Below are 26,227 nucleotides of genomic sequence, written 5' to 3'. Positions count from 1 at the left end.
TCTGTTCTGGCCATATTTTGGTCATTTGTAAATTTCACGCTCCAAATGTTCATTCTTGGGCGTTGGGGGTGTTAGTTTTCCCACATCGGTTAAATAAAATCCCTGGAAGCTTGCATACACTACAAGAAAAATGTCATACGACAACGATCAGCGATGGTTTATTAATAATCGTCGCTACATGTATCGACGACATTCATGTGCAAAACCGTCGCTACTTAGCGACTGTTTATAAATGAATTCTGTCACTAATATTTTAGGTAAAATTAAAAAAAATTTAATAATTTAAAAAATCTGTGTTGTGAATTGGTACAATCGTGTAAGAGATAAAAAAATTTAAGTATCGTGAAGTGATAAAATCGTGTAAGAGATAAAAATTTTAATTGTTTTGAAGTAGTAAAATCGTGTAAGAGATAAAAATTTTAAGTGTTGTGGTAAAATCGTGTAAGAGATAAAAATTTTAAGTGTTGTGAAGTTGTAAATTCGTGTAAGTAAGAAAAATTTTAAGTGTTGTGAAGTGAAGTAGAAGAAAATGGAGCGAATTTGCAGGTATTTATAGAGAATGGTGGAAGAAAATGGAGGGAATTTTAGGCGGTATCGAATTTTTGAAATTAGCGACGATTCTCCTACAACCGTCGCTAATGTTAGCGACGGTTATAGCTAAATCGTCGCTAATTTCAAATTAGCGACAGTTTTACTTGATTCTGTTGCTAACGTTAGCGACGGTTAGCGACGGTTAAAATTAAACCGTCGCTAATTTGAAATTAGCGATGATTTAGCTATAACTGTCGCTAACATTAAAAACCGTCGCTAACATTAGCGACGTTTGTAGGAAAACTGTCGCTAAATACCGTTGTGTTTTATTCTAAACTCACGCCAACCGTTGTCGATTGTCCAAAAAAACACGCTAATAGACAACGGTTTTCTAAAACCGTTGTCGATTGTCCAAAAAAACACGCTAATAGACAACGGTTCACGTTCAAAGACAACGGTTCTTACAGAACCGTTGTCATTGACCTTAAAAACCGTTGTCTTTGACCCCTAAAAGACAACGGTTTTATAACCGTTGTCTTTTGCTTAAAAAATGATTTACGACAGCGGTTTTAACTAAATCCAATGTTAAAAGTTGTTTTAGTTAAAACCGTTGTCGTATGTGTGTTGTTGATTCTGAAATTTCTTGTAGTGATATATGGACTTGGACAATCTTCCCTCTTGCGTTAGCTTTTGAAGTTGAGTTAGGTTCAAGTTTTAATTTTAACATTTATAATAGTTTAATCACGCATAATTAATATCTTTAAATTTAACAATCCAGGGAAACTTGTATGCCCTCATTCATGAATGGAATCTCAGGCGACACGTATGACTTAAAGGGAAAATTTAATCGCTGATGAATTTTGAATGGTAGATGAATAACATAACTTAAAAATTAAATACATCATATATAATGCAAGAAATAAGATTTATTTTCTCCCATTGTTTTGCCTCACTCGTATCTTTCCAATAGTTGCCTAACCATGCACTACATCAAATTAAAAATCAAATTTTCACAATTCAAAAACTTGGAAAGGGTCAAAAGGGCACTATCCGAAATACTAAATTAATGCATTACTCCTAAAAAGGAAGTGTTTTGTTCATAAAAAATATAAAGTAAAAAAGGTAAAAGGTTGGAAATTTCTTTTAACTTTCACAGTGCCCCGCAAGCTGTCTAGCTTTTGGGATTCTTGAAAAATCTTAATACAAAAATAAGAGCCAGAGATTGTTATCTACTTTAATAATTTGTACTTGGAACTACGGAACTCATGCATATAATCTCCCCACTTGCTTTAATTAAGAATGTTGATATTTCCGTAATTGGGTTCAGGTGGGATTTAGGGATGGTTACTTTGCATCGAAACGTATAACTTTTCGGAAGTACGATTTTTGTCTTTCCGTCACAATTTACATGTTCAAAGTTTATAATATCGCAAAAAGAAAATCGTTAATCAATTAGATTGGAGGAAAATCGATGAAGTTGAATGTGTCCATGATTTGTTTAATTTCTAGCAAATTCTTGAGTGTTATGGATGTGTGAAACTTAAGCTAAGTTGAGTTAATGTGACACATACTGATGCGCAGAAGCGGTAGAGTAGATCAATTATGCTGCTAATGATGAAGCCGTGGAATAGCTTAGCATTACATGATCGGTTGAATGAGTTTCTCTAAAGCGGTCAAGTATCTGTAACACAGATCAAACGACAACTATATCTAATATAATAAATTATTGATTGTTTTCACCAAAACTAAAGAATCTAATACCTATATTATTTGCTAAAGTTAAACCTCATTATTACTAACTAATTTTGGTACGATGATGAATTTTTTTTTATAATAATTTTGAGAATAACATCTAACTATCCAACTACATATACCCTGTTTTCATTTATATTTTTATTTTCCTCTTACCATATCAACCTCAAAAATTAATAACTTTCATTTTTTTAAAAAAAAGAAGCTATTTCATTCTAATTTTTATTCGAAACACAAATATCCTTATGTCATAATCCGCTAGTATATTTAATTTTTGAGTATATTGTTTCATAAATAATTTCTTTAGATACATAATAATTGAAAAAAAAAAAAAATGATTTCAATTATGTTTCAATCCGGTAACGAACCGGTCAATTTAGTTCTCGTTTGAAATCTTACAAGTTTGGTATGATTCCACTGTCCAACCGATCCCAGAGCACCACTACTTTTGACCATCTAAACTCTTTCTTCTCACCGAAGTTAATTAATGACTGTGAAGTGTGAAACCTTAACTTTCATGCCATAAAAACGTGCAATCCAAGCGTCAAGTAGTGAGTCCATGAGTCGGGAAAAAAAAAATCAAAATTGAATTATATAAAAAGCAAGGTTCTAAAAAGCGTGAAGCGTCCTGAAGCGCGGATGGCGAGCTCCAAGCTTTTCAAGCTTAAAACTATTCGCGAAGAAATGTTTTGGTTTGTTTTAGATAGTAAAATTCCAAAATCTAACATTTTTTTGTGGTCGAATATTTTATTTCGACATCACAAGAAAACAAAAACTGGTCTGCCTGTCGTTGCGACAAAAAAAAATATATATCAGAGTAATTATTACAACCTCGTAAATATAAAATATTAATAATTAAATATCACAACTTCGTAAATGTATAGTACTGATGTTGAACAATGAGAAATCGAACATCAAGTTCGACTAACATCAATCGTTTCAAATATATATGTTTGTTTGTTCACGATCGAGCTGTTGCAGCTCATTCGTGAACAAAATATAGAATTATTTTCGTATTTAGAGTAGCAATGACATTAATATTTTCGAGATATTATTTAATATTTAGACTAAGCCTAGTTTTGGACGTAAGAATTAATGATGGATTATTATATTTGAACTCTCAACATTGGGAAATTAAAACCTGTGTGAGAACTCAGGGTCGTATTTGTGAGACGGATCTCTTATTTGGATCACCCATGAAAAAGTATTACTTTTTATGCTAAGAGTATTACTTTTTATTGTGAATATGAGTAGGGTTGATCCGTCTCACATATTATGATCCGTGAGATGGTCTCACATGAGACCGTCTCAAATAAAAATATGAGGCAGATTTTCAATCCGGCCCGATTCATTACAAAAATATTACATTTTATGCATATGTTTTAATGAAACAAGAGCATAAATAAATTGAACTTTAAAATAAAAAAAAAAATTGTTATTAAAATAAATCACGTGATATGCACGTGATGGAGGCCCAACGTCAACTGTCTCTTCCGGGCGGCAGTTGAGTTATCTTCCACTTTGCTTACTCAGTAATGATTTGCTTCCATGTCATCCACTTCCCCCCATTTCATACATCATAACCGCCGCCGCCGCCGCAGTCGGCTTCAATGGATTCTCTCCTCCCCAGAAGCGGCTCCACCACGCAAAATTCATTAAAATCAATAACCCCAGAGGAGATCCGCTCTGAATTCTCCCATCATGACCCCACAGTGGCCCGCATAAACAACGGAAGCTTCGGGTGCTGTCCAGCCACAATTATCGCTGCCCAACAGCGCCACCAGCTCCTCTTCCTCCGCCAGCCAGATTATTTCTATTTCAACACACTCAAGCCCTCCATCTTCGAAACCCGTCGCCTAATCCAGACCCTCATCAACGCGGACAATCCAGATGAAGTCTCCGGCGTGGATAACGCCACCACCGCCGCAGCTATCGTCCTACAGCATACCACCTGGTCTTCCTTCTTATCTCATTTTCATCCCGGTGACGCCGTTATCATGCTCCACTATGCCTACGGAGCCGTCAAGAAGTCCGTCCACGCGTACATTTCTCGCGCCGGTGGCCATGTCATTGAGGTTCACCTTCCTTTTCCTGTGAAATCTAGTTCTGATATTATATTTGAATTTCAAAAGGCTCTTCAAAAAGGGAAAGAAAATGGTAGAAAGATTAGATTGGCTGTCATTGATCATATAACTTCAATGCCCTGTGTAATAATCCCTGTGAAAGAGCTTGTGAGAATGTGTAGAGATGAGGGTGTTGATAGAATATTTATTGATGGGGCACACGCCATTGGCAATGTGGATTTAGACATGAAGGACATAGGCGCTGACTTTTACACTAGTAATTTGCACAAGTGGTTGTTTTGCCCGCCATCTGCAGCATTTTTGTATTGTAAGATGTCGGAAAAATCCTCTGACTTACACCACCCCGTAGTGTCTCATGAATACGGTAATGGGTTAGCAATGGAGAGTGCCTGGATCGGGACGAGGGACTATAGCTCTCAATTGGTTGTGCCAGAGGTTATGAAATTCTTGAATCGGTTTGAGGGTGGCATATATGGGATTATGCAGAGGAATCACGAGGCAGTGATAGAGATGGCAGAAATGTTAGTAGAAGCATGGGGGACAGAATTGGGGACTCCTCTGGATATGTGCTCGAGTATGGCTATGGTGGGAATGCCCACTTGTTTGGGGATTAAGAGTGATTCAGATGCATTGAAATTGAGGGCTAATTTGAGAACTGTTTTTAAGGTTGAGGTTCCGATTTACTATAGGGAGCCAGTTGAGGGAGAAGTTGATCCAATCACAGGGTTTGCTAGGATTTCTCATCAGGTGTACAATGTGGTTGAGGACTACAATAGGTTAAGGGATGCTGTCAACAAGTTGGTCAAAGCTGGTGTTACTTGCGCATCACTTTCCAACTGAAAAGGTGATACTTCATTTTGCATGTTTTTGTGGATTACAATATGGAGTTGTTACCTGTTAGAAATCGCAGTGCAAAAACCATCTGGTTTGTCTTCGTTTCAACCCCCAGCTTTAATAATGGTCGTTTTGCTTCGACTCTTGGCTTTGATAATGGTCAGAAGTGTTATCCTGTTCACTCAATGTTTCCCTTTTCTTCATGTTGTGGTGACAAATTAATATCATTATGAAAGATTAACCTTGGTGGTTATTGATGAGTTGTTATATACTCAGAGGTTTTCTATGATAGAAGCGTGCATTTAAAATATGGTATTGTGATGTCTCGCTTTGGAGGTTACGGCCATGCATTGCCTCAATGCTAAAGTGATTAAAGAACACCCAAATTATTGAATGACCCTGACTTTCTTATTGAAGGAAAACTTGTTCTTTGATGATAGAAGCATGCATTTGAAGAGCAAATCATTGTCAAGCCTTCCTCTGGAGACATTGGCATGGCTGTACCCCAAATGCCTAAAGAATTCAGGAACACGAAGCCTTGAATAGTACAAAACCCGTTAATATAATGAATCACTCTTTATCAACCAATATATTAGTGGGACCATCCTATAAATATAGTCAGATGATTAAAGATTGTATAAATTGTTAACTGTCATATTTATGATACAGTAGTTACTTACATTGAAAAATTAGTACAATTAAAGGTATGTGAGTAATGCATTTTGGATCTGTTTGTTATGAGATTTGGCATATGAAATTGCTGCAAATATTGGACATTCCTTAACAGAAAGAACTTCTGGTTTGAGAGCTAACTTTATTTATATATTTTTGCCTCATTAGAGTAATCTTTACTTTTAGCACACGATAAACAATCTTAACCTTTTAAATCCCTTGTGATCAGAAAAAGAATACTTGCAAAGTTGTAGACTTGATATTATCACGCACAAAAACACACGCATATGCACATAATCTGATTTTCGTCTGAATTCATTGTTTCCCCTTCTGCAGCTTACCCAGATGCGAGCACACGGTATCTTCTTTACTAGCTCGGTGACCCTGAAATCGAAGGTATCACTATTTACCAAGGTTCTAAAAAGCGTGAAGCGTCCCGAATCGCGGATGTCGAGCTCTAAGCTTTTCAAGCTTAAGCGAGATTAGCACAGACTTAAGCGTGAAAAAACGTTTTTTATTTTTAGTGTCATTATAATTATCTCAAACCAATAAATAAATAAAATAATACATAAATATGATAAATTTAAGTCTGATGCATTAATTCTTATATTTATAAAAGCATAAAAATCTCAAAATTGCAATCTTTATTTGTTTTTGCAACTAGACCACATTAAAAAATGCTAAATATTTGTCAAATCATTATCAGACTTGCTTAATCATAATTAAAATTGAAAAATAAACATCTAAATTATAAACATAATTTATTATTTTAAAATAAAAAGACATACATTCAAAATAAAAAATTTAAAACTAAATAGATGCGATTAATTAAGCTTAAACACACTTAATTAAATACCTTAATTACGCTTAATTCGGTCAAACTACAGTTTAACCGCTTTTTTCTGCTTTTCCCCGAAGCGGGACGGTTTTGTCGAGCTTCAAGCTTAAACGCGTTTAAGCGGAGTTTAAGCGGACTTTTTAGAACACTACTATTTACTCGGCCCGGATAATTTTTCGGGTACAAACTTCCTGGGAAAACAATAAAATTTTACTTCTAGTATCAAGCCTCAACACTAGTGCTGTGTTGTTTGTAATAGTAAAAAGTCAATGGTTATGTAACTTCATTGAGTTTCTCATGATCATCAATCATTAACCTCATTTTCTTCTCTGGTGTTTGCTGTTAAGTCATTCCTCCCCTATTTGACATTTTATTATTGATTCGATTTAATGATTTTTAAAGCTATATTTTTTAATAGCAAAATAATATTGGAAATATAAATATAAATATTTAAAAAAAAGCTTATTTTGAGAAGGGAAAATGCTTAATAATATATAGACCAAGAAATTATAATAATAATTCTAATATCTTCCTTATTTAAAAACTTAGAAAATACTTAAAATATTATTTTAAAATCACAAACTTTTTTAAATAAATGATTTATTGTTGAATTCTTCATATGACAGGTGAGTTGTCGTGCATCCTTTTAATCATTAAAAAAAATCAAGAAAGTTGACATTTACATTTGATCGATAGACTAGCCAATCTGAAGAATGTATGTGCAAACCTGGAAAGTCAATAAATAAAATTTCGAATTTAATCAAACTGAGGAATCAAATCATTTAATTCGGTTTGAGTCTGTTCCAAACTAAACAATCAAATCAAGGGGGATGAATTAAAAACCCTTTCTGGCATATATTTCGATAATTCTGAATCAAACTTGTTTTTCCCCCTTTTTTTGGGTGAGATTATTTTCTATTATTAATTCAATTATTGCAAAGAAAAAAAAAATATTATTTAATAGACAATTTTGATTGTTTGATTTGAACGACTAGATGTTATTGGCAGTCTAACAAAAGCAGGGAAGAATGCTCAGTTAATGCCGCCAAATATATATTTTTAAAAAGGTTTAATGGGCAATTCCATGCCGACTCGATTTATGATTTAAATTTGAAGAACAATTTGTGGGATGTGATCATTTCATATTTAACGTTAAAAATTCAAACGTCGAACTTTATTTTTTTAATGGCATGCATCGAAATCTTGAGTGACGCATGGCCTCACCTCATCGTGCTGCATTGTCTGAAAAAGGCATGAAACACAACATGAAGCCCACTATTTAATGTTCAGTAACATTGCAAAAAGGCTGGAACTTGGTTTGTTCAGCTGAGAATGGCGCAGTTGATTGGAGTGGATGAAATTGAATCATTCAGGAATGAGCTCTCGGAGATTGGGAGAAGCTTCAGAGCATCTTTGCGGCGTCATGCATCGAGTTTTCGGAGCTTGGGTTCGGATAGGAACTTTGATTTGGACGATGATGCTATGTTGCAATGGGAGGAAATCGACAGGCTGCCTACTTTTGAACGATTGAAATCTTCATTGTTCGATGAAGATGATGAACATGGCGATGGGATTAGAGGGAAAAGAGTGGTCGATGTTACTAAGCTTGGTGCCCAGGAAAGGCATGTGTTCATTGAGAAACTTATCAAACACATTGAGCATGATAATCTCGAATTGCTGCATAAAATTCGAAAAAGAATGGACAAGTAAGTTTTTTATTTCTGGAAATCTTGAATGCCAACTAGCAATGATTTAATGGGTTCGTTAGATAAGATTTGTTGGATTAATTCTTGCAGAGTTGGTGTAAAACTGCCCACCATTGAGGTGAGATACACGAATTTGAGTATCGAAGCCGAGTGTGAAGTTGTTTATGGAAAGCCCCTCCCTACTCTTTGGAATTCTTTCAAGAGCATGATATCGGTAGGCTTTGTTTAGTTTTGTTTTTAATTAATAGTTCATCAACATGTTGAAATTGGTGACACTGAACTGACTGAAGGCTTCATCTTTCGCTTACTCTTCGTACATTTGTTGCTGTATGTTGAACACAATTTACGTTTCTGTGACATATGTAACAACTGATAACCTAACATTGGTGCTCTCTTTGAGAGCCGGTATAGTGAAAGTAGACCTTCTTTGAGCTGGTGTCAATGTGAAGTCTGTTAACATCATAGCCTGAACTATAAAATTCACGAATTCTTTTAAGTGGGTACATGTAGTCCAGGAATGGGTACTCTTTCGGGTTGGATTGTCAAGGGTCGGGAGTATCATGATCCTACATTTGCTAATTATTAGCTTTTGAGGCATGCACACAAAAGAAGAATCTACATGGATACTAAGAATTTGAAGCAACCTAATAATTTGCATTTCCCTATGCTGAATACATGCTCTTTTTGTTTTACAGGATATCGCCAGGCTTCCTGGTTTGCAGTCACAAAAGGCACATATAAACATCATTAACAATGTCAGTGGTTTGATTAAGCCTGGAAGGTACAGTGTAGACGCTTTCCATGACCAGACTTAATGGGTTTTCTTTAACTTCATTTCATTCTCTATGCTAAACTGTTTTTTGTCTCTCCGTCCCTTACAAGAATTGAGTCATTATTTTCTTCTGTGCAATTTGTTCGATGAAATTACGCTTGTTACCTGGTATGTGAGAACACAAATGTACAGTAGTTCACAGCTTCCATTGTAAAAAGTTTATCTTGAAGTTGTGTTAAAACGACACCAAGTTAAAGCAGCTCCATTCTTCTTCGAAAATTTTAATGTTGTCTTTGTGTAAGGCACAGGAAGTGTCATTTGAATTCTAACTTCAATATCAATTCAGGGAGGGAATTGGAGCTCTATCCATCCAGTCTTTTATGTTCTGTTTGGTTTGGTTGTCCAGGATATATTATACATTTGACTCTGAATTTTGTGATTACATGATTACAGGTTGACGCTATTACTTGGTCCTCCAGGGTGTGGGAAGACTACACTATTGAAATCTTTATCAGGAAATTTGGACAAATCATTAAAGGTGCCTCTATTTTGCATAGTTATAAAGATCTGAATTGTATTCGAAGAACAAGCTCAAATCAGGAAGATAATTTTTACTGAGACCTCTGAGTAATGATCTAATTGTTTCTAAACAACAGGTTACCGGTGAGGTTTCATACAACGGATACACATTTGATGAGTTTGTAGCCCAGAAAACATCAGCTTATATAAGCCAATATGATCTGCATATCCCGGAAATGACCGTCAGGGAAACACTTGATTTTTCATCTCAATGTCAGGGTATTGGTAGCAGAGCAGGTGTGTGTATGTATTTATGTCATTTTACTTTTAGAAATTACAATTATTTTTTTGAAACTATTTTGTCATAACAATTGTGTGTATGATGTTCCATCTCATTAAAAAGAAATCATGACTGAGCTTACAAGAAGAGAGAAAGAAGCAAAAATCATACCAGATCCAGATATAGATACTTACATGAAGGTAATATTGAAGCCTCATATTCTGTCTTACTTAATTGTAATTGTATAGAATTATTAATAGATAATAAGAAATTGAAACGGCTTTCAAAAATTTCAGTGAATGAATCATCTTTCCAAAAATAACTTGTTTTCCATTCCTTAATGTCATTATATTGTAAACGTCGTTAACTGTGCAGGCAATCTCTTTGGAAGGTCAAAAGACAAATCTTCAAACAGACTACATGTTGAAAGTACTTTCTTGTCATATGTAACTACTTAATTTTAGTTATCTTGCAAAAGATTATTTGGTTGATTACAGATTCGAAACTCTTCCATTGTATTTCAGATTCTTGGTCTTGATATCTGTGCTGATACACTATTTGGAGATGCAATGAGGAGAGGTATTTCTGGTGGTCAGAAGAAGAGACTGACAACAGGTAACCACAATCTCGTCCCTTACGAGTATTTGACCAAACATTTGTGCTTCCAAACACGAGGAGATCTTGCAACTTTAAAGAAAAGTGATGGTACATATCTGACATTGGTTACAAGGAAGATTTTGATTAGGTTTTAAGGCTAAATAATTTAATTCCTGCACCATCTTGGATTAACAATTTCATTAAGCAAGAATGAATGTGAAACACCTGCTAGCATAATCAATCATGTGGAGTCTCATTTACTTAATGGGGTTGGCGCATGACATACTGAGGCTAAGACAATGTTATGTAGGTGAGATGATTGTTGGGCCGACAAAAGCTTTATTCATGGATGAAATTTCGAGTGGTTTGGATAGCTCGACCACATATCAGGTCGTCAGCTTCCTTCAACAACTGGCACACATCACAGATGCTACAATACTTGTTTCACTTCTTCAGCCGGCACCAGAAACCTTTGATCTCTTTGATGATGTTATCTTGATGGGAGAAGGGAATATTGCCTATCATGGACCCCGAAGTGATATTTTAGAATTCTTTTGGACTTGTGGGTTTCAATGTCCTGAAAGAAAAGGAGTGGCTGACTTTCTCCAGGAGGCATGTATATCGGACAGTATTTTTAACATCAATTTCTTGTTTTGTTAGCCAAAATATTTACTAGTTCTTTTATTTTCAGGTTATATCAAGAAAAGATCAAGAACAATACTGGCATGAAACTCAAAAACCTTACAGTTATGTTTCTATTGATACATTTTCAAGGAAATTTAAGGAGTCTCCGCAAGGAAAGAAGCTTAATGTAGAACTCTCCATTCCATTTGACAAGTCGAAGAGCCACAAGAATGCAATTAGTTTTAGTGGGTATTCTTTGCCGAAATGGACTCTCTTTAGATCTTGTATGTCAAGAGAACTTCTTCTCATGAAAAGAAATTCTTTTGTTTACATATTCAAAATTGTTCAGGTTAGCACAATTATATTTTAACTTCCTCAATCCTTTCGAGTTCAATATGCAATTTTTTCCCTTGAGAATTCTAACGTGTATGCTCAGTAACATACTTTTACAGCTTGTCATCATAGCATCTGTATCAATGACTGTATTCTTGAGGACACAGATGGGCATTGATCTCGTTCATGCAAATAACTACTTGGGAGCAATATTTTATTCTCTGATAGTTGTTCTTATTGATGGAATGCCGGAGCTCTCGATGACCGTTTCAAGGCTTGCAGTTTTCTACAAACAGAGAGATTTACGTTTCTACCCTGCTTGGGCATATGCAGTTCCAGCTACCATTCTCAAGATTCCTCTCTCATTGTTGTCAGCTTTAGCATGGACTTCTCTTACTTATTACGTCATTGGGTATAGCCCAGAGCCTGGGAGGTTGGTGGACCAAAGCATAGTGAATGCTTCATATGCTTCTTTTTAGTTTAATAGATTGCATTTCGTCCTATGTTCCAAAACATTAATAATTTCTTTTCCAGGTTTTTTAGCCACATGCTGATGATATGCGCTGTCCACATGGCCTCAATCTCTATGTTCCGCTTCTTGGCATCAATTTTTCGTACTATGGTCGCATCTACAACAGCTGGTAGTTTGGCGATAGTATTCGTGATGCTATTCAGTGGCTTTTTGATTCCAAGACGTCGGTAATTTTTTTTTAATTAGATTAGATTCCTTGTACTTTATGAAGGTGTACCTTACCTCCAGAACTAACCTTCTTTGCAGCATCCATGCCGTCTTGGTTAAAATGGGCATTTTGGATTTCTCCATTATCCTACGGAGAGATAGGCCTTTCGATAAATGAGTTTTTAGCACCAAGATGGCAAAAGGTTAGCACATAATAATCATGCATCTCTTTCACACAAATAATGATAGTGTTGACAGTGTCCTTTGTATTTGTTTTATTTTGCTATTTTTCTGATATTTAAAATGAATATTGATATGCCCGTTTTAAGGATCTGGAAATTTGCTAAGCTATGTTATAAAATAAAATGTGATATTTTTTATTTCACAACTCACAAGTTCTCACAAGCATTCAGTGACAGATCTATCTCAGTTGCTTTGGTTGATTCTTAGATAAGTTTTTTGGGACATTATTTTTGTATTTCTTATGATACACCATTTGTGTAAAGGAGCTATCAGGATATACCACATTGGGACATCAGACACTTGAAAACCGTGGGCTAAATTTCGGAGGATATTTTTTTTGGATATCAATAGGTGCCTTGTTTGGACTGACAGTGCTCTTCAACATTGGGTTCGTATTGGCCTTGAGTTTCTTAAAATGTAAGAACATCACTGTAGTTCCGTCCTTATGATTGTAAAAGAACAATCAAATAATTTTTGTTAAAATCGTATCAGCGTCTGGTTCTCGTGTCATCATTTCAAGTGAAACACTCACTCAATTACATGGAAGTAAAGAATCCAAGAACAAAATGCGAGAAGAAGAAAAACTGCGAGATCCTCCTCCAACAACTAGCACAAAATTGCATAAAGGTTATATCTTACATCTCTCTGTCCCAGAAACAATTTGACATTTGGTTCCATAATTGAATAGTATGTTACTTTTTTGTTGCAGAAAAAATGGTTTTACCTTTTGAACCCCTGTCTATATCTTTCCAAGACGTTCAATACTACATTGAAACACCAATGGTAAAGACACATTATCTATTTCTAAACCCAAAGATCAATTATTTGGTGTAGTTTGTTGAATACTTTCCTTTTCAGGCCATGAAGGACCATGGTTACAATCAGAAAAAGCGTCAACTTTTATGTGATATAACCGGGGCATTTAGACCTGGTATTCTTACTGCTCTCATGGGTGTAAGTGGTGCTGGGAAAACAACCCTTCTTGATGTACTTTCTGGTAGGAAAACTGTTGGCATTGTGGAAGGAGAAATAAGAATTGGGGGTTATCCAAAAAATCAAAGGACATTCGCTAGGATTTCAGGTTACTGTGAGCAAACTGACATACATTCTCCACAAATTACAGTGGAAGAATCAGTGGTTTTTTCAGCTTGGCTACGCCTTCAATCCAATGTCAATCCAAAGACAAAATATGTAAGATCCTATATACTCAATCATCAAATTTCTATCTAATTCTTATTCCAATTTGCAATAATATTATTCGTTTTTGTTTGGTATTCTTGTAGGAATTTGTTAAAGAAGTCCTTGAAACCATTGAGCTTGATGGAATAAAAGATGCATTAGTGGGTACTCCTGGTGTTACTGGTTTGTCAACTGAGCAACGGAAGCGGTTGACTATAGCTGTGGAACTTGTAGCGAACCCCTCAATAATCTTTATGGACGAGCCAACAACCGGACTCGATGCCAGATCAGCAGCAATCGTCATGCGGGCAGTAAAGAATGTGGCAAATACTGGGAGAACAATTGTCTGCACCATTCATCAACCAAGCATCAACATATTTGAAGCATTTGATGAGGTAAATTTGGCACTAAATTTCATTTTTTATAGCCTTAAATTACTTTTTGAATGACGGATGTTATCACTTTGTGCCTACAGTTGGTACTTCTGAAAGCTGGAGGTCGCATGATATATTGTGGACCCTTAGGCCAGCACTCCTGCAAAGTGATAGAGTATTTTGAGGTAGGATGACCTTTTTTTTGTTTCTCAAATATCTAGTATATATGTGCTTTCTATTGCAGGCTAGAGCTTATACTTTTTTCCGGATTTAAATATGTAGTGCATCTCTGGTGTCCCAAAAATAAGAGATAACTACAATCCGGCCACGTGGATGTTGGAGGTCACGTCAACTTCTTCAGAAGCTGAACTTGGAGTAGACTTTGCACAGATTTACGAGAGTTCTGCTTTGCACGAGTAAGTTAACAAGTTGGACAAAATACTTTTTCTGTGAACTTGATTCCTTACATGGCCAGCTGAAATGGACCATTTGATATATTCCATTGCTGTATCTAATGGAAGTGATTTTTAATTTAAAGGGAAAACAAAGAGCTTGTGAGAAAGCTTAGCTTGCCACCTTCGGGATCAAAAGATTTGCATTTCCCTACCACCTATTCCCAAAATGGTTGGCAACAATTCAAAGCTTGTCTGTGGAAGCAGCACTGGTCTTACTGGAGAAGCCCTTCCTACAATTTGATGCGCTCCTTGCATATGCTTTTTGCGTCTTTCCTTTTTGGTGTCCTTTTCTGGGGTCAAGGCAAGAAAATGTAAGAAAGCATCTTGAATTATATAATTCTCACTATTTCACCAGTTAATCCTTGGAGTACTCTTTATGTTCCAAACTCTTATGTATGTTTCTTTTGACCGGTTTTCAATAGACATAATCAGCAGAGTCTATTCACTCTGCTTGGTTCAATGTATAGCTCGACGCTCTTCTGTGGAATAAACAATTCTGCATCCGTCCTACCATATGTCAGCACAGAGCGAAATGTTCTCTACAGAGAAAGATTTGCAGGGATGTATGCTTCATGGGCTTATTCAGCAGCTCAGGTATGCCCCATTCTGCTGCATCACTTACTGTAATTTCTTGGTCATAAATGGAGAAGATTGAGAAAAAAAACTATCTTTTCCCGTATATGAAGAGTAATGATTATATGTCGATGGATGATCAAATATCTCTAGGCTCTCTCAAGAGCGGGCTTCTTGATTTTGCAGGTCATAATCGAGATTCCATATCTGTTTGCTCAAGCAATAGCATTCACTGCAATCACATATCCAATGATCGGATACTATCAGTCAGCATACAAGATCTTCTGGTATTTCTACTCCATGTTCTGTTCACTTTTGTACTTCACTTACCTCGGAATGCTGCTGATTTCGATAACTCCAAGCTTTCCAGTAGCTGCCATTTCACAGTCAGCCTTTTACACATTTCTAAATCTGTTCTCTGGATTCCTCATTCCCCGACCTGTAAGTATTACATATATAGAATATTTAAACCAATTCCTTTTGCTGGTGATATCTATATATTTAACTTTGATATATATTGATGAACTATGTTCTTGATTTCCAGCAAATTCCCAAGTGGTGGGTATGGTTTTATTATGTGGTTCCAACTTCTTGGACTTTAAATGGGATGCTGAATTCACAGTTCGGAGATATAGGGAAGCAAATTGTTGTGTTTGGTGAAAACAAAAGAATTGAAGATTTTTTGAGAGATTATTTTGGATATCACCATGATATGTTGCCTCTTGTTGGTGTTCTTCTGATGCTGTACCCCATTGCCTTTGCTTCTCTGTTCGCAGTTTGCATCGAAAACTTGAACTTTCAAAGGAGATAAGCACTTGTAAACATTTGAATTTCATTGTCCATTGATCTTGTTTTGGGTTTTGTTAAATGCGTTGCCGAATTATCAGATTATTTTCTCTCTTCTTTCTTGTTTGTTTTTTTTTTTTTTGGTGGTTGTTGTTTTGAACAATCCAATCTTGTGCATGTGTACTTTAGTATACATAGAATATTAGTAAGCAAAGTTTGATTTGAATAATTAAATATTTTTTTCTCCTTGGACTCAACTTCAATTCACTCCCTTTCGTTTTGTATTTATTTTACAGCGGCAGGTCACATTGAGTTTCTGTGCGAATGATGTTTTTTTAAGGAATTTAATTATCTTGCTTTCAGTTTTTTCAATATTCAATTGAACAAAACTAGGTAAAATAACTAAAATTTACCAAAGAATTTAAATTCATATATATCTTTGTAATTGTGTCTATTCATTGATTATCGAAATTAACTTTAGAAGATCTAACATTTATATCACTTTTATATATATATATATATATATATATATATATATATATATATATATATATATATATATATACCTATAAAAGTATGGATGAGTGGCAAAGCTTTTGCATTATAATTTTATTATATTGTCCAAATATTGTGTATTGTTTGTATTAATTGAATGGACATTGGTGGAAAAAGTATATAAAATTTAGGGACAACTTTGAAATATTAAATTTGTAATATATTGATTATTTATTTACATATGCATTATTTGTATTAATTGCATGGGCATTAGTGGAAAAATATATAAAATTTAGGGACAAGTATTTTTTGTATTAATTGCATGGGCATTAGAAATTTTGAGAAATAATATTTTCTTCATACATAATTCTTAGAAAAATATTAAAAAATAGATTTTTTAATAAAAAAAACATATTTTTCATTAAAAATATTAAAAGAATATATATATAACTATTATACTTATAAAAGTGTATACAGAATAACAAAGTTTTTCATCATAAATTTTCTATTATTCTCATAAATTGCGTGTTGTAAGATTAATTGCAAAGAATAACAAAGTTTTTCATTGTAAATTTTCTATTATTCCCATAAAATGCGTGTTGTTAAATTAATTGCATGAAAATTTTCTACACAATCATTAAATACATGATGATCATAAAATTGTTTTTATTTTTAATAGAAATTTGCAACATAAGAAATTTTGAAAATAATGTTACATCAAAATTGAATAGATATTTGATGATAAAAATACATTAGAGAAATAACATTTTCTTGATACATAATTCTTAGAAAAAATATTAAAAAAATAGATTTTTTAATTTAAAAAATGCATTAAAATATTAAAAGAATATATATTTAAATATTATACTTATAAAAATGTAAAAAGAATAATAAAGTTTTTCATTGTTAATTTTCTACTATCCCCTTAAATTGTGTGTTAGATTAATTGCATGGAAATTTTCTACACAATTTATGAGAAATCTATTCATTAAAAATGAATATATGTTTGATACTAAAAATATTTTTTTTTATTTATATATGTACAAAAATGTAGTTCATTGGCCATGTTTTTCAATTGTCAAAAGATAAAAATGGCATCATCATCAATACAAATCCAAAAATTCAATAAAAATATATGTGTAAATTTCTACTTTTTGTAAGTGTAAAAATGAAATATCAAATTTTTTTATTTATTCCACCTAATATATAATTAATTAGTAGCCTAATTATTCAACATAATATATAATTAATAGTTTAACAACTGCTAATGAATTATCACTATAATATACATTGATTGTAGTAATTTATATTACTTCAAGAATAAAATGTAACTTCTATATAGTTTTAATTAGTTTATTCGTCTAATAAACTCAGATAAATAAAAAAACTATTCAAATTATATTTTTTTAAAAAAAATATTTTTATTAATAATTAATATTTACATGCATCGCACGTGCTTATTGCTAGTATATAAAAAAGTATCGATTAATTAATTTGTTTATTTTGATATTTTCTCATTGTGATGATTCTTTGAATTACCACTATTATGAATTTATTGCAGCATAGATAGACGTGTGGAGTATTATAGATTATATGTTTTACGAATTATAGTTGCTAGCATTTGAAGATTAAAACCACACAAAAAATGAAATATGACAGATTATATGTATGTTAAAGACACATAATTAATAACAGTCTTAAATATTCATGAATAAAGTTCAATTTTCAAACAAAGCATAAGTTACTCAATATAACACTACAAGAAAAAATGCATATTGTGGGGGCCCGCACGCTAATCATGTTCTTAATCATTATTGGGACTAATTAATCAATTATAATAAACAGGATCTAAAATTTTTTTTTTAAAATAATGCGGAACGTAGTGACATAAAAACATATATACATCTCAGTATATAAAAGTACCAATTCTGTACCACATACATTTATTTAATTAAGGTTTAACAGCTAATATCAAGTGTCCAACCCTATCTCTAATCCAAGTCCGGAGCCGCCACTCTAATCACGATCTCTCTCTTTATCTCCGTGACCATGAACCTGTCCCACCTGTTGTCATGTACACATACAGACAAGACAACAGCCGGATAATTCCGGTGAGAATATAATCCCAGTATAAATCAACGAAACATGCAATCATATAAACAAATATAAAGCATGTAGCAGGTAACAGCAATATGTATCAAAATCTGAAACATAACTAATATCAAACTGTCGACAATACTCGTAGCTACACAATTTAGACTATACTCAATCCTAGTCTAGGGATCCCGGTTTCCAGAAGTTGGCATTCCTATATCGACCAACAGTAATAGAAAAGACTCCAGGTCTATCCACGTCGATAAGGTATCGATCACCAGAAATAGAAAAAGGTCTGATTCTATCCACACCGATATGGTATCGATAGCCAGTAATAGAAGAACTCTAATTCTATCAACACCGATATAATATCGATCACCAGTAATAGAAGAAGCTCCAATTCTATCCACACCGATACGACATCGATCAACAGTAATAGAAAAAACCCAAATTCTATCCACATCGATAGCCAATCATCTGGAAACAGACTTTGGCACTATCGTCCATACACTATCTTGTGACATCGTGCAATGTGCCCGTGGCGATCACGCCACTATCAGGCACTTCTGTCACAAGATTACTCGTCTAATACCTGCTATCTATAAATCAAGAGAACAAGTACATCAATCAAATCAATGCAAATATCAATGCAATAAAGTAAAGTATGTGATTTAGGGAAACTCAACTCTAAACCGACTTAAGTCGATCTTCCGATACCACATTGACTTATACCTTTCGTTTGTAGTCTCGGTCTGAAGCAATATCAATTCCGAACTCAAGACTGTCTCTGTAAATCTGAAACGACATATTGAGAATCATAATATCAATATTCCATTCTCAATTCAACACTGAATCTGATTAATCCGGATTTAATTCAAATAACAGCATAACGGCACAATCTCAGTATCCCCGTCAATACCATATCAACAGACATCAATTACAAATCATAACTCATATCCGATACAATTTGTAATCCATCCATAATCCAAATCTGTCCGATTTCAAATCAATCAGAAAATCATAACAATTCCATAATCAGTCTGTTTCTTAATATGACCTCGATTCTATGATGTCTAACATGTCAAGAACATCATATATGACGTGTATTCAATTCCAGCAACATCATAATTTCAAAACATGTCAAAACGTAGTAAAACTTACGTCCAGTTGTAGCCTACGTTGCTAGAAACTCGGTACCGAAGTCGGATTCAAAATCAGACGGACGGATTTTGCACAAAAGGCGTAAGGATTTTCTATAACTTCACAGAGACTTTTCTCGACTCTTTTCTCGGAAATAATGAAGGAGGAACGAAGCTTTGTTACATATATATATATTGCATTCACGCATGTAAAGCAAATGGCCAATCCTACATGCAACACGTCTCGCGCATATGCGCGACCTAAATCGGCGCATATGCGCGAGACCTTCTGGTCTTCGCACATTTCCTCTCGGCAGCTCGCGCATATGCGCGACACCTTCCGCGCATATGCGCGAGACTCTCTGGAGTTGTGATTGAACCTTCACACAGCTCGCGCATATGCGCGCCTTCCTGTCGCGCATATGCGCGAGACCTTCTGTCCAATTCGCGCATGTGCGCGTCTCATGTCGCGCATGTGCGCCGATGGTACTGTCCTCGCACATACATTTTCACACGTTACTTCAAATCGTGTCTCGGTTAATCCTTTCATAATCATATCAAATTATAAATCAATAATTACAGATTACTAGGATTAAATTTCCGGGCATTACACATATGGTGACATTCATAAATGTCATCATATTCAATATTTAGTGACATTTAAGTTTTAGTGACATCTCCAATAAATGTCATCTATTCCAATGTCGTCTTAAACTTCTTGACATTTTTTAATGTCATTATAAGATGTTAATGACAACTTCATATGTGTTACTAATTATTCATATAATGACAATTTTAAATCTCATGAAAACTCATGTTTTAAAGACATTTATACATGTCTTGTTATTATAGTAATAATGACAAATTTATATGTCAGTTAAAATAATTTATAATAACAACCAAAAGTGTCATGTATGTTATTTATAATGACAATAAAAAATGTCAATAATGATAGGTTATAAAGTTAATTTAAAATGTCTCATTATGTAATCTGTAGTGACACTTGCAAATGTCTTATATACTAGTATATAAAAACATTGAAAATTGTCATTAATAATTATTTATAATGACTTTTTGAAATGTCTTCATATGAGTTTTACAATGATATTTTTTGTGTACATGATTTAATGTTCTATTGTGACATAAAAAATGTCATATTTTATGAAATGTCATCGATTTTCAATATTTTCATGATATAATATTCAAGGATATAACAAATTAACATAAATACAAATACAAAATTTTAAAATAGAAATTAAATTGCTAATCAATAATTGTCATTAATTTTACAATAATTGATGTATAAGACTGACAAATTTTTTTAACTTGAAAAACATCTATACCCCAACAAATGTACCAAAGTATTTAGTTTAAGAACAAGTAAACAATTAAGTCTTGTAAAGCAAAACATAACCAAACTTGTGACGCATCTTCATTCTTCAACCATCTCATCTTAATCAAAATCCAATATTCTTGTCACCTACAATAAAAATTCATATATTTGTATGAATGAAATAAAATTAAAGAAGCTCAAAATAAAGAGATTAAAATTTAATTCAAACTAGTGAATATCATACCAAATGATAAACTGAAAAATTATTATTTATCCAAATGCATCTAGTAGAAATCTTCCTCATTAACTGTCAACTGCAAATATAATTGATATTGGTTTAAAAAGATACTAACATGACGGACATAACAATAAATACTACTTAATTGAAAAGTTGAATATCATACCAAATGACAAGACCAAGCTATCATTCCTCCAAGTGTATCCCCAACCTTTTGTAAAAGATCCTATGGCCTAATCAATCTCTCTTCTCGTTTTAGGACAACTAGAACTTGTATTTCACACAATATATAATAAAACATCGATTATACGTGTAATATATATTCTTAACCAAAATATATTATCTAAATCAATAAATGGCTAACTCGAGATAATTAAAAACTCACACAAAACATAGCTTACAAAAAAGCAAACTCCAACTCATTATGCCACATCAAATAATAAATAATATCAAAATAAACAAAAGAAAAACCATTTACCCATCTGACGTATATTCAAATAAAAAATGATTGTCTCCACCTCTACAAGTTCCATCGATGACTCATGGGCTGTTACCAAAGCTTTGAAATCCATGTCCATTTTCAGGAGGTCATTGTATTTTCCAGATTGAACAATCATCCGTCTCTCATGACCTGGATTGAAGATGTCATCGTTGAGTACACTTTATATCCGATTTGAAACTCGAAAATTGATGCAATTAAGATTTCGGAAATCAAAGGGTTTCATACATATCAAAATTTGATCAACATTATTCAAGAAGTCCAACTAGTGGGTCATAAGTATAATGGTCTTACCTCTAAGGGTTCCTCTCACACATTCCTGCGAAAGAACAATAAAATGTTTTGATTTCTTGTAATAAAAAACATTTCGATACATTATTCATTTGTGAAAGAAATTCCCAAAATATAGAGGAACAATAATCTAAAAATTGCATGACATTAAAAAATAATGAGTATAGTCGATTCTTCTCGATAAGATAAGCAATTTGCACCTTGAATATGTCTGATCCACTGTGAGCATCAACAGCACTAAACACATCATAAATTAAATAAATATCACAATCTTGATAAACAGCTCTTGCAAGTTGAATTCGTTGTTTCTGGCCACCACTAAAATTGATACCACGTTCTCCAATTTCAGTTTGGTCTCCAAACTCCATCATTTCCAAGTCTTTCTCCAAGCAGCACACCCTGATAGTTTCCTTTTATCTCTTTCCATTAATAGGTAAGCCAAATAATATGTTTTCTTGTACTGTCCCACTTTGGATCCATGATGTTTGAGCGACATAGGCTGTGGAACCACATACTCTGATCTGTGATGCAGAAAAACAAGTTAGATCAAGTTCATAAGAGTCTGATACATTCGATGAAATTGAGGTATAAGTTGAAAAATAGGATCCTCAAAAGATTGAAAATGGTATCCACTAAACATGAGATTTGAACATTGCACCTTTCCTAATAGTTTTTTCATCTCGCCAAGAATTGCCGCCAGAAGGGAAGACTTCCCTGATCCCACAGTACCAACAATTGCAGCAAGCTCCCCTTTTCTGATCTCAAAATTTAAGTTCTTAACTATCTCTTTCTCACTGTTATCCTCCCAGTTAAACAACCCGTTTTCGACCTCTACAGCAATCTCTCCTCCACAATCTACTTAAACTAGTTCAGCAAACAAATATATAATATGTGTATGTGGAGAGTAAAATATCGAACAAGATATATACCACAATGAACCAGATAAAATATCTTAACTATTGTTGAAAATACAAATACAATAATCCATAAATATCCCTAGTTTTTAGCAAGATTTTTCACAAAATATCCACAATAAAAAGCACACAAAACACAAAAGGTGGACATACAGAAAATTCAATATACAAATATTTAGTTCTGTTATTGCCTCTTTTAAAAGGATAATTTATTAACTGAATAATGTGCCGATGTCGATCTCTCCATGAACTTATGCTCTTGTGAAAACTCCTCGAAACCTTCCATTAGTCTGAGCAAGAGTCATACACAAAATCTAAACATCATAACGTCATAAAACGAAAAAAAAAACACTTACAAGCCAAAGAGAACCCAATGCTATGAGCAAGAGCACTGCTACCAATCCAACAGAGAACAACCGAGAACGCAGCCAAAGAACCTGCCTTTTTTTATCTAAACCAATATAATAAAAGGAAAAAATTACATGAACAGAAACCTGTAATTGAAAATAAGAAACCATGGTAATCTGAGAATATAGAAACAAAGGCCAAGGAAATTTGTACCAGAAAATTACATTATAAGTGGTCAGATTTGTAAATTGTTGAGTTGATGACTTAATCTTTTGACTAGGCTGAAGTAGGTGATAAAGGAAAGAAGGTTGAAGAGTTAGGTGGCAGTTAGTTGTTGGTTAAAAACAACAAGTATAAAAGAAAATAAAGACACATATTTTCTATGTATTCTTCATAAAAGGTCTTCACATTGTACAGAGCATTTTCTTCTGTGAATAAAAGTCTTCTTTCTCCCACAAACACTACAAGAAAAACGCCCAACGACAACGGTAAAAAACCATTGTCGTCTTTTGACCGCACCCTTTAACAATACAGCATTTCACAACAGTTTGAAAAGACCTACAAGGAATATCAACTTACAAGTAAAAACAGCAACAGCTCACGTCCATAACTGAATAGTAAAATGATAAGAAAATTACTTGAACAACTTTATACATAAATGCATAAACTCTTTACCTCTTGTTGAGCAGCTTTCTTCATGTTTGCCTTTGCTTGCAAATTAGCATTCCTTAAATCCACCCACAGACTAAATAAAAGACAACCAGTTAAAACAAAATACATACCATTATACTCCACATACCTACGTAATCACCTGATTGATTAAATGATAACTTAACACAATGTAGCTGGAGTGAAAAGAGAAATGTAATAGAAAATTCTATGTAATGACCGAGAAAGAGCAGATTTTATATCCCAAGATTCCATTTCTAACTGTATTGTCTTTCGGTTACTCTTCTTTTTGGTTGCCTTCTTCTAAAGAGGTCTCAGGAATCCCCAGAAAGAAATCTTCACCACCAAAGTCATAAAGTACTTCACAGACGTGCTTGATTGTGGAAAACATACACACAAAAGAATACAAATTTTTAGCAAGGAAACAACAAAACCTTGAGCTCTTGTAAGAATTATTTACCAACACTCTCATTCTAAAAAAATCCAAGGCATGCTTATGTAAATACATAGAACAGCTGCAACAAACGTCTTGTCTCCTATCTCCGATAACACGGTCATCGCGAGTGACTTCGTGAACCCCTATTAATTCCTCACAAAGACAAAATACGCAATAAACAAACAAAAAGTAGATGAATTTGAGAGAAAAAATTATCAGAAGCAACACCACAAGCACATAATCATAGTTGAACAATGGAGAAATCCATTTTCACCGAAGAAATGGTGAAAGCGAAACGAACCATGAATGCGGAGAGATGGAAGAGCGTGGAAAGATCCATTTTTGAAGCCCTTAAACCTAAGCAATATACCAAGAATCGACCAAAAACGAAGCCAAGAAACTCACCGAAGCCGGAAAGAATTCGCGCGCAGAAACATGTCACGAACAACACCTCCATTCGCGCGATTCAGGGTTCGATTTCTACGATTCAAAGCTTAATTGAAAGCTACACATCATGGTCTAGGTGAGGGACCCATTTCCGGTGGTGAACGATGGCGACAAGGAAGATTATGGAAGAAGGGGAGGAGGAAACGGGTTTGGGGATTTGGTTCTCTTTCTTTTTCCCTTTCTCCGTTAAAAGGTAAATGCATGTACGTGTGTATATATATTAGAACGTAAATCGATTACTAAAAAAATAATAAGGTAAATGTATGTACAAGGATATATAATGACATCAATTAAAAATATCACGATAACTAATCTAATATGTTTTTTTATTTTATATATTATTAATTTTTTACAAGTGTCATTATTAAGGATTTGTAACAACATTTAATTAAAAGTGTCTACAGAAAAGTGTCATAATAGCCATTTATTGTTGTAGTGTAACCTTTTAAAAACCAATTAAACATTTTAGAAATCATTTGAAAAGAATGTAAGTTGAAATAATAAAAAGTTTGGTTGAAGAATTTTATCAACACTTTCTATGTGACAGATATTGTGGTATTTTAGATAAACATAAAATGTTTCAACACTGTCTACCAAAACAGTAGAAATAATTAAATGTTATAAAATAAGTAGACACAAATTTGTTTATGAAAGTTGAAGGTCAAATTCTTCTAGAAGACTTGAATTATACAACCCATTGTGTAATCCCAATCCAAACAATGTCACTATCTTGACTAGAAAGTCCTAGCACGCTCTCAATATTCTTCACAAAAAATCAACAAATAATTACACATTCTTTAATGTCTTTATACAAAAACTCTTACTCAATTATTCTATGAAAGCTCATCTGTCTTTATGTGAGTGCATTTCTTCAAATGATGTATTTTTCGATATTTGAACAAGGAAAAGAATACCACAAACTCATTTTGGTGGGGAGGATTTGTCTCTCAAAGCTCATTTCTTGCATTGTTCTTCACATACTCTTCTTGTTGGGTTTGAATTTTTTTTTTCCTAATATGTAGAAGTGCTCTAAACCTTTTAAATATTTTTTTCTTTCTTTTTTTTTTTTGATATTCTAAGTGTTGTATTTACGACCTCACGTTAGAAACAAGAATGCAGGCATTTGGAAGAGTTCTGAACAATTGGATAACCGAGTTAATGATCCATTTCAATCTCAATCTATTCAAAAATTGAATAACCAAGTTAGTGAATTTTCTGAGCACTTATTTGAATGTATTCATTTAGTCAAAGCAAGTGCCGCCAAACAGGGGGAAGAATATGCAAGAAAAAGAACAGAAGCATAACCTGCACAAGATCAAACTGAAAGTGAAGATGAAGAAATCAATTATGAGGAGTTGATTGAAAGTCATCATTTTTTAAGCTCTTCTTTAATTTGGCTACAATTACTCTATCCATTGTTATGATATTGATGTTCTCAATTTGCTTATTTATGTTCTTATCTTATTTTTTATCTGCTTTATAATCTTCTGGAT

General features: G+C 33.7%; 3 protein-coding genes across 50 annotated transcripts; 2 read left to right on the top strand and 1 right to left on the bottom strand.

The window, feature by feature from the left end:
- The first annotated feature begins 3,801 nt into the window (after positions 1 to 3,801).
- On the top strand, positions 3,802 to 7,031 carry LOC142519183 (putative L-cysteine desulfhydrase, chloroplastic). Of its 5 annotated transcripts, XR_012813720.1 has the most exons (3): positions 3,802 to 5,211; positions 6,210 to 6,283; positions 6,871 to 7,031. XR_012813720.1 is itself a non-coding variant. In XM_075622118.1 (2 exons), the coding sequence occupies exon 1, from the start codon at positions 3,894 to 3,896 to the stop codon at positions 5,205 to 5,207; it is 1,314 nt and encodes a 437-aa protein (XP_075478233.1). In that variant the 5' UTR covers positions 3,802 to 3,893; the 3' UTR covers positions 5,208 to 5,211; positions 5,642 to 5,681. The 5 variants fall into 5 exon arrangements, 2 of the variants coding, with proteins under 2 accessions (XP_075478233.1, XP_075478234.1); XR_012813722.1 differs by lacking the exon at positions 6,871 to 7,031 and having other exon boundaries at positions 3,802 to 5,292; XR_012813721.1 differs by lacking the exon at positions 6,871 to 7,031 and having other exon boundaries at positions 3,802 to 5,360.
- Positions 7,032 to 7,335: 304 nt separating this feature from the next.
- LOC142518983 (pleiotropic drug resistance protein 3-like) lies at positions 7,336 to 16,068 on the top strand. Its single transcript, XM_075621856.1, has 24 exons — positions 7,336 to 8,417; positions 8,508 to 8,631; positions 9,113 to 9,198; positions 9,643 to 9,727; positions 9,846 to 10,005; positions 10,112 to 10,188; positions 10,364 to 10,417; positions 10,513 to 10,603; positions 10,896 to 11,197; positions 11,277 to 11,558; positions 11,662 to 11,975; positions 12,077 to 12,237; positions 12,321 to 12,424; positions 12,728 to 12,881; positions 12,957 to 13,091; positions 13,174 to 13,247; positions 13,323 to 13,655; positions 13,748 to 14,038; positions 14,119 to 14,202; positions 14,300 to 14,433; positions 14,556 to 14,783; positions 14,895 to 15,066; positions 15,232 to 15,486; positions 15,590 to 16,068. The coding sequence occupies exons 1-24, from the start codon at positions 8,044 to 8,046 to the stop codon at positions 15,854 to 15,856; spliced, it is 4,341 nt and encodes a 1,446-aa protein (XP_075477971.1). The 5' UTR covers positions 7,336 to 8,043; the 3' UTR covers positions 15,857 to 16,068.
- A 4,732-nt stretch (positions 16,069 to 20,800) lies between these two features.
- On the bottom strand, positions 20,801 to 24,919 carry LOC142518080 (putative non-intrinsic ABC protein 5). 44 transcript variants are annotated; one of them, XM_075620716.1, is made up of 11 exons: positions 24,693 to 24,919; positions 23,858 to 24,430; positions 23,396 to 23,740; positions 23,191 to 23,285; positions 22,579 to 23,124; positions 22,121 to 22,441; positions 21,924 to 21,948; positions 21,609 to 21,761; positions 21,297 to 21,341; positions 21,137 to 21,206; positions 20,856 to 21,039 (listed from the first exon to the last, which is right to left on the bottom strand). In XM_075620716.1, the coding sequence occupies exons 6-10, from the start codon at positions 22,289 to 22,291 to the stop codon at positions 21,196 to 21,198; spliced, it is 405 nt and encodes a 134-aa protein (XP_075476831.1). In that variant the 5' UTR covers positions 22,292 to 22,441; positions 22,579 to 23,124; positions 23,191 to 23,285; positions 23,396 to 23,740; positions 23,858 to 24,430; positions 24,693 to 24,919; the 3' UTR covers positions 20,856 to 21,039; positions 21,137 to 21,195. The 44 variants fall into 44 exon arrangements, 39 of the variants coding, with proteins under 39 accessions (XP_075476851.1, XP_075476850.1, XP_075476857.1 ...); XM_075620724.1 differs by having other exon boundaries at positions 22,579 to 22,784; XM_075620725.1 differs by having other exon boundaries at positions 22,579 to 22,775.
- Positions 24,920 to 26,227: the final 1,308 nt, after the last annotated feature.

Source organism: Primulina tabacum, chromosome 11 (assembly GCF_025594145.1).
Source record: "Primulina tabacum isolate GXHZ01 chromosome 11, ASM2559414v2, whole genome shotgun sequence".
NCBI lineage: Eukaryota > Viridiplantae > Streptophyta > Magnoliopsida > Lamiales > Gesneriaceae > Primulina > Primulina tabacum.
Note: the sequence above shows the minus strand (reverse complement) of the source record. Positions and strands in the feature narration are given on the sequence as shown.

Coding starts and splice junctions, on each gene's coding strand:
- LOC142519183 (XM_075622118.1), top strand. CDS start 3,894: ATGGATTCTCTCCTCCCCAGAAGCGGCTCCACCACGCAAAATTCATTA.
- LOC142518983 (XM_075621856.1), top strand. CDS start 8,044: ATGGCGCAGTTGATTGGAGTGGATGAAATTGAATCATTCAGGAATGAG. Junction 9,199..9,642: donor GGTTTGATTAAGCCTGGAAG/GTACAGTGTAGA, acceptor ACATGATTACAG/GTTGACGCTATTACTTGGTC. Junction 13,248..13,322: donor ACTACATTGAAACACCAATG/GTAAAGACACAT, acceptor TTTCCTTTTCAG/GCCATGAAGGACCATGGTTA.
- LOC142518080 (XM_075620706.1), bottom strand. CDS start 24,744: ATGGAGGTGTTGTTCGTGACATGTTTCTGCGCGCGAATTCTTTCCGGC. Junction 24,431..24,692: donor GCGAATTCTTTCCGGCTTCG/GTGAGTTTCTTG, acceptor AGGAATTAATAG/GGGTTCACGAAGTCACTCGC. Junction 23,125..23,190: donor CATTGGGTTCTCTTTGGCTT/GTAAGTGTTTTT, acceptor ACTCTTGCTCAG/ACTAATGGAAGGTTTCGAGG.